The 17,199-nt window shown below is 38.2% G+C and overlaps 3 protein-coding genes across 3 annotated transcripts; all 3 read right to left on the bottom strand.

Moving 5' to 3' along the window:
- On the bottom strand, positions 522 to 3,327 carry LOC109720184 (calmodulin-7). Its single transcript, XM_020247099.1, has 2 exons — positions 3,069 to 3,327; positions 522 to 1,387 (listed from the first exon to the last, which is right to left on the bottom strand). Exons 1-2 carry the CDS (start codon positions 3,142 to 3,144, stop codon positions 1,014 to 1,016), a joined length of 450 nt encoding a protein of 149 aa, XP_020102688.1. The 5' UTR covers positions 3,145 to 3,327; the 3' UTR covers positions 522 to 1,013.
- On the bottom strand, positions 5,233 to 10,876 carry LOC109719978. Its single transcript, XM_020246835.1, has 6 exons — positions 10,386 to 10,876; positions 9,485 to 9,590; positions 8,561 to 8,613; positions 7,569 to 7,700; positions 6,221 to 6,293; positions 5,233 to 5,490 (listed from the first exon to the last, which is right to left on the bottom strand). Exons 1-6 carry the CDS (start codon positions 10,764 to 10,766, stop codon positions 5,411 to 5,413), a joined length of 825 nt encoding a protein of 274 aa, XP_020102424.1. The 5' UTR covers positions 10,767 to 10,876; the 3' UTR covers positions 5,233 to 5,410.
- On the bottom strand, positions 12,816 to 17,199 carry LOC109720858 (sulfoquinovosidase-like). Its single transcript, XM_020248209.1, has 8 exons — positions 16,201 to 17,199; positions 15,681 to 15,813; positions 15,367 to 15,582; positions 15,049 to 15,204; positions 14,713 to 14,965; positions 14,152 to 14,552; positions 13,947 to 14,063; positions 12,816 to 13,628 (listed from the first exon to the last, which is right to left on the bottom strand). The coding sequence occupies exons 1-8, from the start codon at positions 17,133 to 17,135 to the stop codon at positions 13,266 to 13,268; spliced, it is 2,574 nt and encodes an 857-aa protein (XP_020103798.1). The 5' UTR covers positions 17,136 to 17,199; the 3' UTR covers positions 12,816 to 13,265.

Genomic DNA, 17,199 nt, shown 5'->3' with positions numbered 1-17,199 from the left:
GTTTTTGAAGTTTTCCCTTTATCTTTACGGATGTAATATATTTTATACAATTTTTACAACTATAAATTTATTAAAATAAATAATTACGTTAAATTTTAAAGTCCAACTACAGTTCACTGACTTAAATTAAACAAAGTAAAAATTTTGGGTAATAAAATCAAAATTTTAAAATATTGAATACCCGATTTAGTGTTCACGTCTGGTCCCAAGCTGCTTACAACTCTCTAACTCAAATTGACAGGGTTATTGATGCGATCACAAAAAATATAACCTAACATCGAAATAGTTTCAGAACGTACTTTTTCAATGCACGTAATACAAAATTCTCACAATCCCTAACGGGCGAACGGAGCCCTAACTATGATTAACAACTTGCTCTAGCAATAGTAAAATCTATACATCAACATCAAATTCCATGTTCTCTAACTGCTACATAATGGAGCACACAATACAGCCACTGTTGTGGTAAGAATATACCGAAAAAGGAGAAGCTTTGAGAGACGAGAATATACATACAAACATATAAAAACCAATTTCATCCAACTTCAAATCAAATAAACGGATGTGTATCATTGTTCGCCGCGCACACGAAACAAAATAGAAGGGAAAATAAAAGGGTAACAAATGTAGTAAAACAGGCATCAAAGGAACATACTTGATTTAAAGAAATACAAGAGATATAATAACAGGGCAGGATTCATCCTCTCCTTCGTTCCGCAACTAAAACCAATTACACATAGAGTTGCTTCTCGGTAGAAACCTGATCATGAAATTACCTTGTCTTTATGGTTTATATATATATTTCGAAAAATGTTACAGCTACCCCACAATGTATTCCACAATGTTGTTCATTAATCAGCTTTGCAGACTTGGCGGCCGGCGAGTGGCATGTCCAAAATGTAAAAAATGCTAGTCATACATATAAAGCTGATTAATCAACAACATTCTCGGGAACATTCAGGGTACCAGTATCATTACTCATAGCATATTGGCGGCTAAAGGTTTTGATTTCATCACTTGGCCATCATGACCTTGACGAACTCCTCGTAGTTGATCTGGCCGTCGCCGTCGACGTCAGCCTCACGGATCATCTCGTCGACCTCCTCGTCGGTGAGCTTCTCGCCGAGGTTAGTCATGACGTGGCGGAGCTCGGCGGCGGAGATGAAGCCGTTCTGGTCCTTGTCAAAGACCCGGAACGCCTCCTTCAGCTCCTCCTCGGAGTCCGTGTCCTTCATCTTGCGGGCCATCAGGTTGAGGAACTCGGGGAAGTCAATTGTTCCGTTCCCATCGGCGTCAACCTCGTTGATCATGTCCTGCAGCTCCGCCTCCGTCGGGTTCTGCCCCAGCGATCGCATCACCGTCCCCAGCTCCTTTGTTGTGATGCAGCCTGTTTTTATGATTTTTTTTTTATGAAAACAAAAAACCAAAGATCAGCTGCAGAATGAACAAACAAACTGTTCAGTTGTTTAACTTCTAGCAGGTTTCTTCAATAATGCAATATGTGGTTGGGGGATAAAGGCAAGTAGATACCGCCAATACTGTGCCTAAGTTAGAGCCATTGTCGATTAGGAGTAGGTTGGGAAAACATCCCAATGTTCTGGGGATAGCAATTCCAAAAGAGGTGGTAGAATTTCTCACTACCCCTATGATCCATTATTCTCGGCTAAACATAAAGAGGATAATACATGATGCCAAATTAGTTGATAGGTTAGGTTTCCAGTAAAGGTGTTGAGAGCATATGCTCTGCATATTCAAACCAACTATACTCATCTGACGTTTGCTGTTGAATTCTCTTGGCTTCAAATGATAAGGCATCGACCAAGATCAGCATTTAAATCGACACACGTAAGTGCCGTCAGCATTCACGAACAGCACGTTCAGGAAGCAAACAAATAATTTATTTATTTATTTAACCAGTTCAGAAACTTATAGTTTGGTGTCATCAAAGAGTAATTGGAGAAAGTGTTGCAAAGAAAAATCAATCTATGTGTTTACTTTCCACTGCATCAAGAACTTTAAGATTAGTAGGTTCCCATCTTAACTACAACGCCATTAAAAGGCTCTACTCTAACTAATTAAAGAATACCTGCACATGTTTTAGCAAATGGCAACAATTAGCTAATTCATACACACAAAACGTACCGTACCAGAACATCTATTAGTTTCCAACTAAAAGCAAGTTGTAATGTCCACGAAGAATTCAACAAAAAAGACTCCACTTTTTAGAGAAATTAGTATGAAAGTAAGTTCAAAAAAATTCTTATTATGAGCTCAAATTAGTTCGCGCTAGAATAAACACGACATGAGCTTGTCACATGAAGTGGATAAGCAAGAAGAAACTACACAACAACTACAACCTGGATATGACCAGCAATTACTAAAGTGACACAAACACAAAGTATTCTTTCTATCGTACAGTAAACAAACACCACATGTTCAAGCCTTAAATCAATAAAGATGCTATCGCAAGCCACATTAATGTCACAAGTACTCGCAGATTTATCACGGCCACAAACACAACACTTCAGGTTAATTTGACCCAAAAGATTCAATAAACAAATTTAAAAATCAAGTGAAAATGTACATAAACCCTCTTCAGGCCTCAACCCTCAATTTTTAATTTTTTTACTTTTATTTTTCCCATTTGCATCCTCTCAACCTCCATTCGATTTGATTTGAATTGACGAATTTGGTTAAATAAATAAATCAACGATTTCGCCACATTTCACGTTTCCAGCTACGTTTTTATCCGAAGTGCGCATTCCATTAATAACTGGTGATCAAAAACTAATGGAGCTATCAATTCTAATAAAATTTTTTATCCACAAAAAAGAGAAGTTCACAGGCCTATTTCAAAATGGACTATAGTCGAGGGGGTCTCCATCCATGCATTTTTACCTAAAAACTACCAATAAATAGAATAGATCATGGCCAATACAAGTAACAAATCATATCGCATCAAATCGAATCGCAAAAGAGGATCTCACGGATCTGGAGAAGGGGGAAACGATCTGGGAATGGAAAGGGAAAGGGAAAAGGGGAAGGGGGGAGAGGGATCGGGATCTGACCATCGCCGTCCTTGTCGAACAAGCTGAAGGCCTCCTTGAACTCGGAGATCTGGTCGTCGGTGAGCTGATCTGCCATGGATCCTCGGAGATCGAGCACACAAAGAGAGAGAGAGAGAGAGGGGGGAGAGAGAGAGAGAGAGAGAGGGGAAGGGGACGAAGAAGAGATCTGAGAGAGAGAGAGAGAGAGAGAGAGGGAGAGAGAGAGGCCCCGAGCGTTTTGTGGCTTCGGGTTCGGGAATTTTAGGGTTGGAATTATATTTTTTTGGGAATTTTAGGGTGGGGATTTATAATTTATAATTTTTTTTGTTTTTATTTTTTTTAGGGTAACTCCTAATACCCTACGTGGTTTCACATTTTCTTATTTTAGTACTATATAGTTTAAAGTATATCAAGTTAGTCTCTATAGTTTCATACTTTTTCACTTTAATACTTTGTGATTTAAAGTGTATCAAGTTGGCACCCTGTGGTTTCATTTTTCTCTTTTTATTATCAATTTTACTAAATTTTTTCGTTACATCAGTAATAAAGTTAAAATTAAAGAGTACTAAAGTAAATATTCGATAAAACCTAAATAGGGTATCTGAAATTTTTTGTATATAATTTAACAAAATATTAACGGAGGAAAAAATATCAGTGATAAAGTTAAAACTAAAGAGTACTAAAGTAAATATTCGATAAACCTAGGTAGGGTATTTGAAGTATTTTGTATATAATTCAACGAAATATTATCAGAGGAGCCGACGAAAAGAGAAAAATAAGACCACAGATTAAATTGACGCACTTTAAACCACAGGGTATTAAAGTAAGAAAGTCCGAAATCACAAGGTATTAAATTGATACATTTTAAACCATAGAATACTAAAGTAAAAAAGTACAAAACTAGGTGATATTGGAAATTTTCCTTTTTTAATTTTGGTGAAAGATTGTATGAGGCCCCTTAACTATACGACATTTTGAAATGGGTCCTTCTGAATTTCCACGTATTCCTGATTTTTTTAATGTTTTTTTTTTAAAAAAGCATAAATATTTAGACGTGCCAGGGATATGATGAGGTGAAATTATAGGTCTCATTTGGCGTCATTGCCTTTTCCCCCTTTTATATTATTTTCAGTAAAATTTAACTTTCATACAAAATAAGTGCGAAAATAAAATGGATGGTGAAATGTGTATAATTCTTTTATTCGAAATAAATAACAAAGATAATAATTTTTATAGTTTCATAATTTTTATTAATAAATAAATACTTTAGATAAAAAAAGTTTTGTGTAATTCACTCTCATATGCTCTTTTGTATTAAGTGTCAAAGCCCGACACCCATGGCGATCTAAGCTGGAGTTGTTGAAATTAACAAAAAGGAGAGAGACAGACAGACAGCTGTTGACAGCCGAGCCGAACACAAGCGAGCTGGGCGGACTCGGGTTCACTCATTTACCAAACGAGCTAAATACAAACTGACTTGTTATATTACTAAACTAAAAAATTCAACTCGTATTTGACTCGTACATTATCAAGCTGAATACGAGCTAGCTTACGAATGACAAGTTAGATTGTCAGCTCTACTATTGAATGAATATTTTTTAAAAAAATAAAAAAGTAAAATTTTAATCTAATAATTAAAATTCGCAAAATAAAGATCTCTTTAAAAATTCAAATCATAAATTGTAAATATATATACATATATACCTATATTGAGCCAAATATGAGCAAGCTTTGGGCCGTGTGCATACATATATTCTCGACCTATGTCAAGCCGAACATGAGCAAGCTGATCGAAGCTTTGTATTTGGATCGTTGAAGTTTCGAGCTGAAAAATCCAACTAGCGTTCAACTCACTTATTAAACGAATGATCGATCTCAAACTCATTTCGAGCTGGATACGAGCTGGGTCAAATGCCAGCTCTACCTGCACCTGACATATCCATTCACTACTCATATTTAATCAATCAATCAATCTATAAAAATACATATACTTTTGAATGCACCCAAGAATTTGATGGAACATATGTTGGCTATATAGGACACCTCCACCGCGATTACTATAGATGATGATGATGACCATGATCATGAATAATAAAAAGAGAAAAATCATAAGATTCCTCAAGAAAGATGCTTCAGGAGCTTTTTAGAGAGAGGGGGAGAGAGAGAGAGAGATCTTAGCAATTACTTTGATGAGTCACAACAAAAATACCTCAATGAGAAATATAATCTTTACACAACAACAGTCCTTCAGCTTCCCTTCAATCCATTCCACCCTAAAGTTGATTTGTAAATCAGAAAACAATGGAAGCAACAATTATCACAAATAATTTACCAAAAAAAATAATAATAATCTCATGCAATTTCTACGTTGCATCTGGTTCTGATTCTACTACTAGTGCAAGCCCCTTTCCATAGGCTGCAATAAGAAGAGCCTCAGCTCGTCCTGCACCAGAAAACATATCATCAAAACTACAGTTATAAAGTAGCTGAAACTCTAATACTTCAGTTACACTATTGAGTTCCAATTTCTCAACTATTTAAAAAGGGCCGTTCGTTTCACCGGTATATAATATTTTAGAAATGCCATATATTTTATATCCTAGCTGGGATCCTATAATGATTCCACAACTTCATCCACATCTCTTACAACTTCACAGCTTTGAGTTGCATGGCGACAATTTGAATATTTTGGATAGAGAATGATGGAGAATTCCCAGAATATTAGAAACTGTGAATCGAACGGCCCATTAAAGAGTCAGATGAGTCATTTTAACACTATTAGGCTCTATCTAGGGATATTTTTTTTAAAAAAAACCAAGTTAATCAGCAGAAACATCTTCAGCGGCCGAGCACAAGATACAAGGATTTAATATATGCAAAATAAATATCTAACAGCGAACGCACCACCACTTATGGTACCGTGAATTATCAAAGAAGCAAAAACTTTGCAATTCTAGAATCATATCAATTTATGTTATGATGATGAGATTGATAAACAACCACCCGTCTCATGAATTTGATCGACTTCCCTAGTAAGATAAGTTGCATTTCTTGTCATGAGTTGCAATATTTTGAACCGGTATTGAACTTTCGAGGACATGTAAATAGATAATTTTGTAGGGCGTACATATATATATGCAAAAAGCCTGATAAAAAGTAGTTGAAACGTTTACCATGATCCTTCTTCCTCTTCAGCGAAGAAGCCAAGTCTGGAAACAAGACAGATGCAGCTTTCCTGCTATCATCCTGCCAGCAGCATATCATCATTCATCAAATGTGGGCAGCTAAAATATCAGTCATCTCTTCGGGAAACTAAGGGCTATTTACAAATTTGAGTCTTTTGACCCTGATTTCAATTACATTATTAGGGACTCAATTTCACAATTTAGTTCCTGAAGTTTCTTCCATGAAACAATTAAGTCATTCATTAGGTGCCTTGGGGATTAAGATGACGTGTCAGAATATCATTACTTTCTAGGGTTTGTCAATATGATAGATTTTTTAGGGTTTTGACGGTGATTCTAACCGTAGGATCTTCTTTTTGACCCTCAACAAATGAAAGGTTCTATTTAGGGGTGTCAACAAGCCGAACACGAGCGAGCTGGGGCCGGCTCGTGTTCGGCTCGTTTAATAAACGAGCTGAACACAAGCTAGCTCGTTAAAGTATCGCGCCGAAAAATTCAGCTCGTGTTCGACTCGTTAATAAACAAGCCGAACATGAGCTGGCTCACGAGCTGGCCAACGAACAATAAGTTAAATGGATTAGATTGGATATATATAAAAAACTAAATTTATAAAATCTTATCCATTAAACTTTGATCTAATGGTTGAAACTTTACATATAAATAAGTCTTTTTATAATTGAGCCCGGCTTTATATTTTTTTTGCTAAAAATCAAATGATAAAAATATATATATTATATATGTAATTATTTATTTATATATATAAATATATGTAAATATAAATTAAATAAATTATATAAATATAAAATATATGTATTCAACCTGTTATCGAGCTGAATACGAGCGAGCTGACCCCAGCTCGTGTTCGGCTTGTTTACTAAACGAGCAATTCGATCTCAAGCTCATTTCGAGCCGAACATGAGATGGCTCGCGAACACCGAGCTAGATTGCCACCCCTAGTTCTATTGTTTCACAAACTTCACTAACTAAACTGTTAAAATTTAATATCCAAGGACATGACTCAAATCGGTACCAAACTTCAGGGGATACATTTGTAATCAACCAAATAACAAACACACAGCCTTTGCATAGAAGTGGAACTTAAAATGTGGGTAAACTGTAACAGCATGTATACAGCAAAGAGAATAAATTCAGAAAAGAAAGAGGTACAAACTCTGAATAGTCAACTCTTAACTGAAAATTCAACTTGCATCCTAAGTAAAGGCCACAACATAGTTCTTATACTAAACAATAAAGCATGTTGTTTGCACAAGTTCAATAAAAGACAAGGAAACTAACACAAAATTACACCAACAGCATAAGAAGGTTTTCGACAAACCTTGCTCGAGGTACTACGGGAAAGTCCAAAGTAATTCTTCCACAAATTAGATGGCACAGGCACAACTGAAAATCCTGATGCCACTAAAATTCCAATCCATAATCCATACGTAAAGCCTCCACTCCACCAACCCTTTATTCAAAAGAAAAAAAACCAAAAAATAGGATGAGCTGTCAAACCATAATCAGCTAAATAGAATGGAGGGTTCGTATATTTGGGTCTGAAGGCGATGTGCATTCTGAAGACAAGACCAAGCCTAAATGACAGCAAGTAGTTCTTAGGAGAAAATGAGACAAGCCCTGAATCAAACTGAACAAAATAGATATAAAACTGAAGAGAACAAGACAATATTAAATTTGGTTCGGTTTGGTTCGCTTCAATTTAAATGATTTAAATTCATATTTAACTGGTTTTCAGGTTCAAGTCTATTATATCACAACCATAGTACATTTCAATCTAAGGACCGTTGTGTTTAAGCAAAGTCTAAAACAATTAAACTTATGTCCAATGCTTGTAGTTTCTAGTAATTCTTCAGATATAGTATAACAAAAATAATACCCTCTATTTTGCTTAATCCAAATTTTGTTGGTCCCAAAAGAAAGCCAAAAAGAATTTTTCGGGATCTCTCAGTCCCATCAGGCGATCTATCTCCAAGACCAGACCAAGTGAACCAAAAAAACATCAGTTGTGATTTGGTTTCAAATGAATATCATGTTAGCTGATATATGCGAACACAAGTTTTCAGACACTGCTACATCTTTGACCTAGAAATTCAGCAGAATAGTCAGATATGAAATGTCCAAAGAAATGATTAGCCAACAAACCAAGCATGTTATTTGTATGTCAGCAGCAACCTAGTGCTGAGGATTATACGGCTGAAAAACACATCACTTGTATAGAAACAGTTGGTAAAATTACACATGACAAGATTAAAGATGCTTGACATCGAGTATTATATGAAACCGAACCTAAGAGCAAGTTAAAGCACAGACCTGTTTCCCATCTTTTGGAAAAGGATTTGATTGCTCAATATATGCTCTAGTTCCTGAAAAAGAAGAAGGTTTATTACCTATATCTTCCCTTGAAAGAAGATTCAATTTAATGCCTAGAGCAAGAAAAAATGTTCAATTTAGGCTTCCAAGACAACAGAAAAAGTATTTTATAAATTGTCTACTTGCAATTCCAATTACTACAGCACTAAATATAGAAGGAAATCCAGAGAAATAACCCCATAATAGCCATATAGTTACAATAAACAGAGAAGATCCATGTTCTGATTTCATTTTGGAGAAAAGCATAGAGCTTATTACTCGCTAACATTTTTTTCCTGAGAAATCTAGAATGGAAAACAAATTCTTAGCTAGAAGTATAGGAAAATGTAAAGGATTGTAGAATCATCATTACTCACTAACATTCATGAGCAGCTAAAACGTGATTTGCTTTCTTCATGCGGGATTATTATTGAACAGAAAGATAAGTTACAAAGGACACAATCCACTAAAGAAAAGCAGGAAAGATAAAGCAAAGTTCTTATGTTCTATCTAGTTCATAGTATGAATCTATTTTGAATGTTGGCACTTGGTAAGCAACATTGCCAAAATAAGTGCAGCTGATCAAAATTTGGGATGAATATTAATTCTTTAGGAACAATTCTTGTAGTTTAACAATATTTTAATTGCAGTGATCCTCATTTCCCTGATCTGACGAATTGGCTATCACGAAAAGAAGACATGAGATATTAAAAAAAAAAATTGTTAGCAGGAGTTATTTTACTAACAGAAGAACAAAACAAATGACAACAAAACAAAATGACAACAATGACTTTAGCACACGGTTGCATGTGAAAACATGGAGAGTAGAATTCCCAAGTTAGGAAAAGATAAAACCTTCTTTACATTATCATTGCCTTCTCATACCAGGTGGTGCACCAAAGCTACGCAGCAAGTGGATTATAGACCTCGCATCTAATCGTTTTCGAACTCTTTTTCCAACAAGTACTTGCAAATAGGGCGTGTCAAAAACCTACAAAATCATTGAAATCAATTTCAAGAAATCTGAGAAGTAATCTTCAACTGGTATTGCGAGTATATAGCAATCACAAGGGCACCAAGGCAAGTATGCCCATGGAAGGTGCCTCATACAGGAGTAAGTAAATGCAGAAAGCATAACAACGATGATATCCTCATCCATACTGTGCACATAAACATAGTAAGTGCATATTTGGCGTAGCTTCCAGATCAGCTATTCTACTCCAAGAATCAGCAACAAAGTGTTCGAGAAACAAATAGTTTGGAGCTTTTGCTATTGCAGGAAGATGAAATAAGCTTAAAGAATCAAAAAGCTTAAGCTCAATTTTTCAAGCTTCTGCTTTTGCTACACAAAGCAAGAAGCCATTGGTAGGTGTTGATGAAAAAGCAATTAGTGCTTCCTCAATTCTCAAAGTGCACATCTGTAGAAGCTCCGACTAGGCCAAACACGCCCTAGAACATACATTGAACTCCGAAGTTTGCACGAAAGCACTAATCTTTACTACTGTAAACTAAAACACTTAAGCCCTTTATATGTATAGCAATTCAAACCTTGACACTAAATTTTTTTTTTAAAAAAAAATCATTTTTTTTCTTACAAAATTATAATCTCCCTTCGCCTACAAAATGGCTCGCTTATTTTAGTGTACTCCAAATAGGTTCAAAGCGCGATCATTGTTAAAGAGCCGCAAACACATAGTACATTACACTCTTTCTTTTAAAAGAACGAACAAAGTAACAATTTTCGCAACAGGGAAAGACGAATCAAATTGAGGAGCGAATCAATTACCTGAGCACAAAAAGCAGAACCATCCGGTTTCAAAAGCGCCAAGGCCCCCGAAGCATCGGGATCGATCCCGACGACCCACTCGGCGCCCGACTCCCCGCCGCCTCCGCCGTTAGAATCCGGCGCCGGGGAACGGCCGTTATCGGGGAAGGGGAAGGAGAGGGAGCCCAGCCACTCCTCCTTGAGCTGGGCCTCCAAAACCCTAGCCGCCGACCTAACCCTAAAGGCGCCATTAACGGCGCCATTAACCGCCGAGGAGGCGGAGCTGCTGCTGCGGCGGCGGCGGTGGATGAGGAGGAGGGTGTGGGAGGAGGGTTTGAGGGGGAGGAGAGTGGCGGGGTCGAGGCGGAGTCGGGATCGGAAGTTGGAGGAGAGAGTGTTCATGTGAGAAGGAGAAGGGAGAAGGGAGAAGGGCGGAGGGAGATTCAAACCATGAGGGATGTAGTGGAAATGAAAGCGCTCAACTTTTATATATCTTTTTTATCTCTCTTTTTTATATGCCTTTTCTCTTTTTGGAGCATTTTTTTTTGACAAAATAGTATATGAAGTCCGGTTATAGTGCTTTAATAAAAGCACTTGATACTTATAATTTTTTCATCATTAAATTCATCATTTTGATCATTTATATTTATTAGATCATACTATTAAATCAATCACCCACTCAACCTTAGAGGGCCTTCTAACTATACATTCTTAATCCAAAGATCGAAAATATACAAGTTGTAATAATTTTGTACTTTTAAAAACATAGAAACTCAATTCTATATTTATAGAGAGAGAAAGTTCGGCTATGATACTATCGATAGTACTAAACGCTTGGTATTATCAAGTTTTTTACTGTTTGATCTAACTCTTTAATCATTTTCACCCGTTAGAACATACTATTCAACCAATCACCCACTCAACCATAGGGGACCATTATCATTCCAACCACACATTCTTTTATCTAAGAACCGAAAATCTAATAGCATCAATAACTTGGTGTTATTAATAGTATTCTAGCCTAGTTTTATATGAGTTCGGCTATGATACTCTTATGAGTACGATTGTCTTTGTACTCATAAATCATTTTCGATGATAAAACTTTCAAATCGACAATCCATACTATTAAATATTATATAGAGCATTTAAAACTTCCAAAAATTAAATTTCAGAATTTTTTGAAATTATTTATCTTACAATCAAAAAATCTCAAAATTGATAATTTTTAACGGCCGGTATGAGATACTTGCTAGCTTAACAGTGCAAAAGAATCGGAATCGGTTGAATTTTTGATAGAAAATTTTATTCACTATCTGGATAAAAAATCAATAACTTCGATCTTAAATTAAGGGATCCGATCATCCATTTTTAAGGATGTCATTCGATTTTGACCGTTCATTTTATACGCACTTGATGGACTTTATTATGATTTCAAACAATTACGAAATTTATTTTTTAAAAGTTTCAAATACTCTACATCATGTTTAATGGTGTGGATCGTCGATTCCGAAACTCCATCATTGAAAATAATTTATATGTACAAATGGCTCTATACTCATAAAAATATGGTAACCTTACTCTCTCTCTCTCTCTCTATCTCTCTCTCTCTCTCTATATATATATATATAATTTTATTTGACGTATTGTAGGCAATTTAAATAAACTTCTGCTCCACTCCATGCAGTTGTGTCCAGCCAAAAGGGTAGAGGCGCCGACCACCCCTAGCACAAGTGGCAAAGGGCTTGGTAGTTGGTATTCGAGATCCTAAGTTCGAATTCTAGTTGATTCACATTTTCAGTTAAGTTTATTTATAGATAAAATAAACGAAACGGGTAGCGTGCTATCTATCTCTCAAAAAAAAAAAAAAAAAAAAAGTAGAGGCCCAGAAACTTGCCTCTCTCCATTTGTCAATTCTGCCAACAAGCCCATAATTTGAAGTTTGCGGAGCCTTTTTTACAGATCATCATGAACATGAAACTATGCATATGAATAGACATTAAGAAGGATAATGTAATATATTCTTGTCAAAGATGCCAGGGAACTGTTTGGTGAAATGTTCAAATGGAGTTTGCTTACTAAGACAAAGTTAAAAGGATGTTGGAACTTCGACTTCCATGCTTAAGCACCCATCTCATTTTCCAAGAGGTTTTGTCTCATGAGATTGTTACTTATCGACAACTATGTGGCTTTCGGAACAAGCTTCTTTACTTACGCTGACATTAAGTATTAAGATTTTTGGTACGATAAGAAGTTTGAATGAGCTTTTGGGTTTTGAAGAAAAGATCTGGCTTAGTGTTTCTACTTAGGCTGCGAAAGAAAGCTGAGGATTTTGACTACATACTATTGGTGTTGTTTTGAATAGCTCGACTTAAACAACACTTCTGATGATGCTTAAATCAAGTGTGTATGAATCATTAACTCGAGTAGCGAGGAGATTTCAGCATCAAGAAAAAAGTGAAACTGTAAACTTGTACATTCTGCATTGATGCCTCATTATTATTATTATTATTATTTGTACACAATGAAATTGATAGCAATTACACAATGAAATTGATAGCAATCAAGTGGACAACACTAAAAGGCTTCCAACCTCACAGCCTTATTTGGATAAAAATGAAACTAATTTCTTTTGAAGCAAAAAAGACAAAAAAAAAAAGGAATTAATTTTAATCATGAATAACCCCACCTCTTATTCTGTACAAACTTTGCATTATCCAAATTGAAGAAACTCTCTCTTGGCATCCTTAGAAACTCATTTCGCCTTGCTGGAGCTTCGCCAAAACTACTGTTTGAACAAGCACAAGTGGGTTTCCCCTACAGCAGAAGTTGAAAATTCAAATTAGAGCTTCTGCTTCGGAGCGTAGAAGTTTTGTTAGTTTCCCCAAGCTCCTAGTTTGTAAGCTATAATATGTTGAGATCTTTCAAATTCTTTATGAATGTTTCTCCTATAGAAGATCCAATCTTCACAAATATGGCTGGGTACCCAATCGGCGCTTCAACCTGAGCTTCAAACCCTTGTATTCTATCATTCGATTCATTCAACGGTCTACTGAACACTTTCCCTGTCCACATATGTTTCCATGAACAACCTGATGAGAGCGGAAAATAAGCCTTAACGGTATTTTTGCCTTTGTCTAAGACAGGCACCACTAAAATCTCTGAACCGATTAAGAACTCCTCGTATGTTAATTTGTGAACGTTTTCGTCGTTCGGGTAGTGGAGGAATAGATGGCGGGCTACCGGAAGACCCTTCTCAGCTGCCTCCTGCATAAGATCGGATATTGCCATCAAATTATCGAGTCAGAGATATAACAAGTATAACAATATACTTTTAAAGTAAAATAAGCAAGATTCGTTCTAAGTTCTCGTCGTGTGAACAACTCCTAGTCACATTTTCGATAGCTCCTGAAGCACCAAATAAACAGAATTGGATTTCTTTGATTATCGCAGCTTGATTCATTCGACAAATGCTATAGAACCTATCATCATCTTTGCTTAAATCTCTCTTGTTTTACTATCTTTGGATCTCTCTTCCATGCAACTGTAAACTAAATTACTTGTTCTGTTGGTAAAAGGAGTTACCTTCACAAGTTGGACTCTGTAGAACTTCCAAGCCTTGTAAATCTTGGCGCAGCGCGCGAAATGAGCTAATGTGCTTCCATTCGAATAGAACTGACAATTTCTCGACGGCTTATTTCCCTGCATTATTCATTAAACTTATATCAGTGCTGTAAATAAAGCCATGCATTTCAGACTACACATTAGCTTCGAATGGTTAGGAACTTACTTCGTGAGTTCGAAAGACGACACTAAACGCACTTAGCTCCATCCAGCGCATAAGAAGCTCCTCGCTTCTCCGATACCTAATGATAGGCAAGTCCACTGCACAATAGCCGCCGATGTCACTATGGTTAAAAGCAAAACCAGATAATCCGCTACTTAACAAGCCGGTAACGCTGCTCTTGATTCCGTCGTGCTTTTGCCAGCTTACCATTTGGTCACCCTCCCAAAACAACATTGCCCATTTGAGACTCCCTCTAAACGCTGACCGCATAAAGAAGACCAATCCCTCTTCATCCTCTCCGTTCTCCTCCTCTCGGTGGGTCGATTTCCATTCGTCGACGAACTCCCTGTTCACCCTCGCCCAAAGTTCGGGGTATCTATTGTGAGCAGCAATTGGATTTTCACCTATTTATTGAACAGATACATCGCCAATGTCACAAATGTCAGTGTCAGCAAACCGTTAAAAACAGTTAGAGAACTTATAATTGTTTTGCGTAATAAAATTCAGAAAACAGATTATTATAAATTGAAACTCCAAGAACGTAATTGCGAAATAGTAGAAAACCTGAATAGAGGTGCGCATCTAACGGCAATCCTTCGCCAAAATCCGCCATCCAACCTCTTACTCCACAATCCACCATGTCTCGCAGAATTTTCTTGAACCAACTACTTGCTTTAGGATGCGTGAAATCCAACATTCCGACGTCGAAAGCTGTGTTTGGTACCACATAAGTTTCCCCACTGCGGTCCTTGACTAATATTCCTAATCTCTTTGCCTCTTCAAACATGTTCAATTTACAGTTCGGCTTCGCGTCGGTCTGCAAGTAAATTTGGATGGTTTATAAAATCAGTTGCTGAAATCAAGCAAGCATTACAGTAGTGAACTGCAGGAATCGAATACCGGAACGAGGCAAGGATTGCAATATGTCATCATCCTTATATTACGATCTCTAAGATCGCTTATGAGCTCTCTCCATCCAGCATAATGCATCGCATCAACCTCCCAATTCCACCAGAGTTGAGACCCGATAATCGTCTCCCTCTGCCCGACCCAGTCCTGCAAGAAACCTTCGATTCTTATAACAAAATTTGGAAGTAAAAACATACGAAAATCAGTATCACATAGCTGATCGAATTGTTCCTCATAAGACATTATCACAAATTTTAGTAAACTAGACTGATTGTTTACATACAAAAGTTACGACAAAAATCGAGTTACCTGTAACCAGAATGCGGAGATAGGAACATCGTGATCCTGTAATTGGTCCCAAACTCTGCGGACGGCTTCCGTACCTCCCTGCATCCCGATGACTGCACCCGAAATGATCCAGTCCGGAAGGATCGGAGGCCTCCCGATGGCCTCTGTGAAGCTTTGAATTATCTCAACCGGCGAATTTCCACTCAGTATTTTCCCTTGAGCTGAATTTCCGTGTATCTACATATCGAAAAGCATTACTGAAGGAAATGAGTGTAAACAAAAATATATTGTATCACCCCAGAAAACAGCATGTAATGCATATGGATCTAATCTACCTGGATCTGGACTCTATCGTGTTTTGTGAGATCGAAGATCGAATAATCGTACCCTTCGAGGTATAGAGATCTCATCTTCGAGGTCACGTAGAACGGCGAGGGGGCATATGTTGTACTCCAATCACCCCCTGACCTGTCAGGGAGAAGAAACTACGCAATCTTAGCATGGATATTTGTTAGGTGTGCCTCGAAATCGGTAATCGACTTCAGTTTTGGGACTCCGACTCGTCGACAGTTTCGCGGTGCGACCAATTCCGAAACCTGTTAAGAGTTTTCTTTCTTCGTTTTGCCCTAAAGGCGACAGGTCGATTATTGTATTGACGAACTTTGTGTTCCCTTTTTCTGAACAGTGAAGTTCTCTCCTCCCCTCACCCGTGATTTTTCACTGCAAAGGATTTTCCACGTAAATCTGTGTCTACTTCACATTCGTCATTTTCGTTTTTGTTTGTGTGATTGTCGTAACAGAATCAATCAAATTATAAAAGAAAAAATTTACTCAACTAGGAAGTGATTTTACCACCTGTAGCTGACAAAATTCGCGGCGAAGGTGATGGGCTGGTCTCCTCTCCCAATACCCTGCTCTTGAACGAGAATCGGGACCCGCTTCCCTTTGAATTCCACATGGCTGAACTGCTCTCCGAACCCGTAAAACTTTTCGTCTCCCTCGCTCGAATGCGTGAGGAAAACCCTATTGAACTCCCTGAATTCTACTGCTCCGTCGTCGTCGTTGTCGTCGTCGTCGTCGTCGTCGTCGTTCCCCGGCCGAAGCGCGTTCTGCGGAGAATTCGACCTCCTCAGATCATACTCTCCGAACGCGACGCGAAACCCGACCTGGGTCTCGCTCTTCTGCTCGAGCAGAAACCAGTATCTTGCAGAGAGGAAAGCCCTTCGATTTCTGCCGGCGGCGGCGGCGAAAACCAGCCCTGTGACGACCAGAGCTGGGGAATGGGCGGAATCAGCTGCATCATCCGCACTATTGTTGGATTGGAAGAGAAGGCGGCAGCAGTCTCTGGAGAAGGGCTTGATCTTCTCGACGGTCTGGCGGTGGGAGATGAAGAGGGCGGCCCCGTCCTCGACGGCGAAAGAGCCCCTGCTCTCCTCCACCTGCGTCTCGACTGCGGCGGCAGAGAGGAAGGCCTGGCCAGGGATTGTGGACCAGAGGCTGCTGGTGGTGGGGTGGGAATGGGGGGAGAGGGAGAGGGAGAGGGAGAGGGAGCCGCCGGCAGAGGGGGACCAGGAGAGGTGGAACAGACTGCCGAGGGGGAAGGTTCGGGGGAGGGAGAGCTGGCTGCAGGTGGGGTCGAAGGAGAGGGATGCATGGATTAGAGGGAGGGATTTGGGGGGTGAGGGGAAGGGGTTGTTGATGTGGGTGTGGTGTCTTTTGGAGGTCTTGTAGTTGTGGGTTTCCATTTTGGGAATGGAGAGAGGAGGAGGGTCCGCTGATTCTGATCCCATGGAAGGAAAAAGAAGGATTCAGACTTCACATAGAGAAGATCCAACCCCCAGGCCCCAACTCCTT

This window comes from Ananas comosus, linkage group 14 (genome assembly GCF_001540865.1).
Source record: "Ananas comosus cultivar F153 linkage group 14, ASM154086v1, whole genome shotgun sequence".
NCBI lineage: Eukaryota > Viridiplantae > Streptophyta > Magnoliopsida > Poales > Bromeliaceae > Ananas > Ananas comosus.
This window is presented reverse-complemented; position numbering and strand designations above follow the sequence as displayed.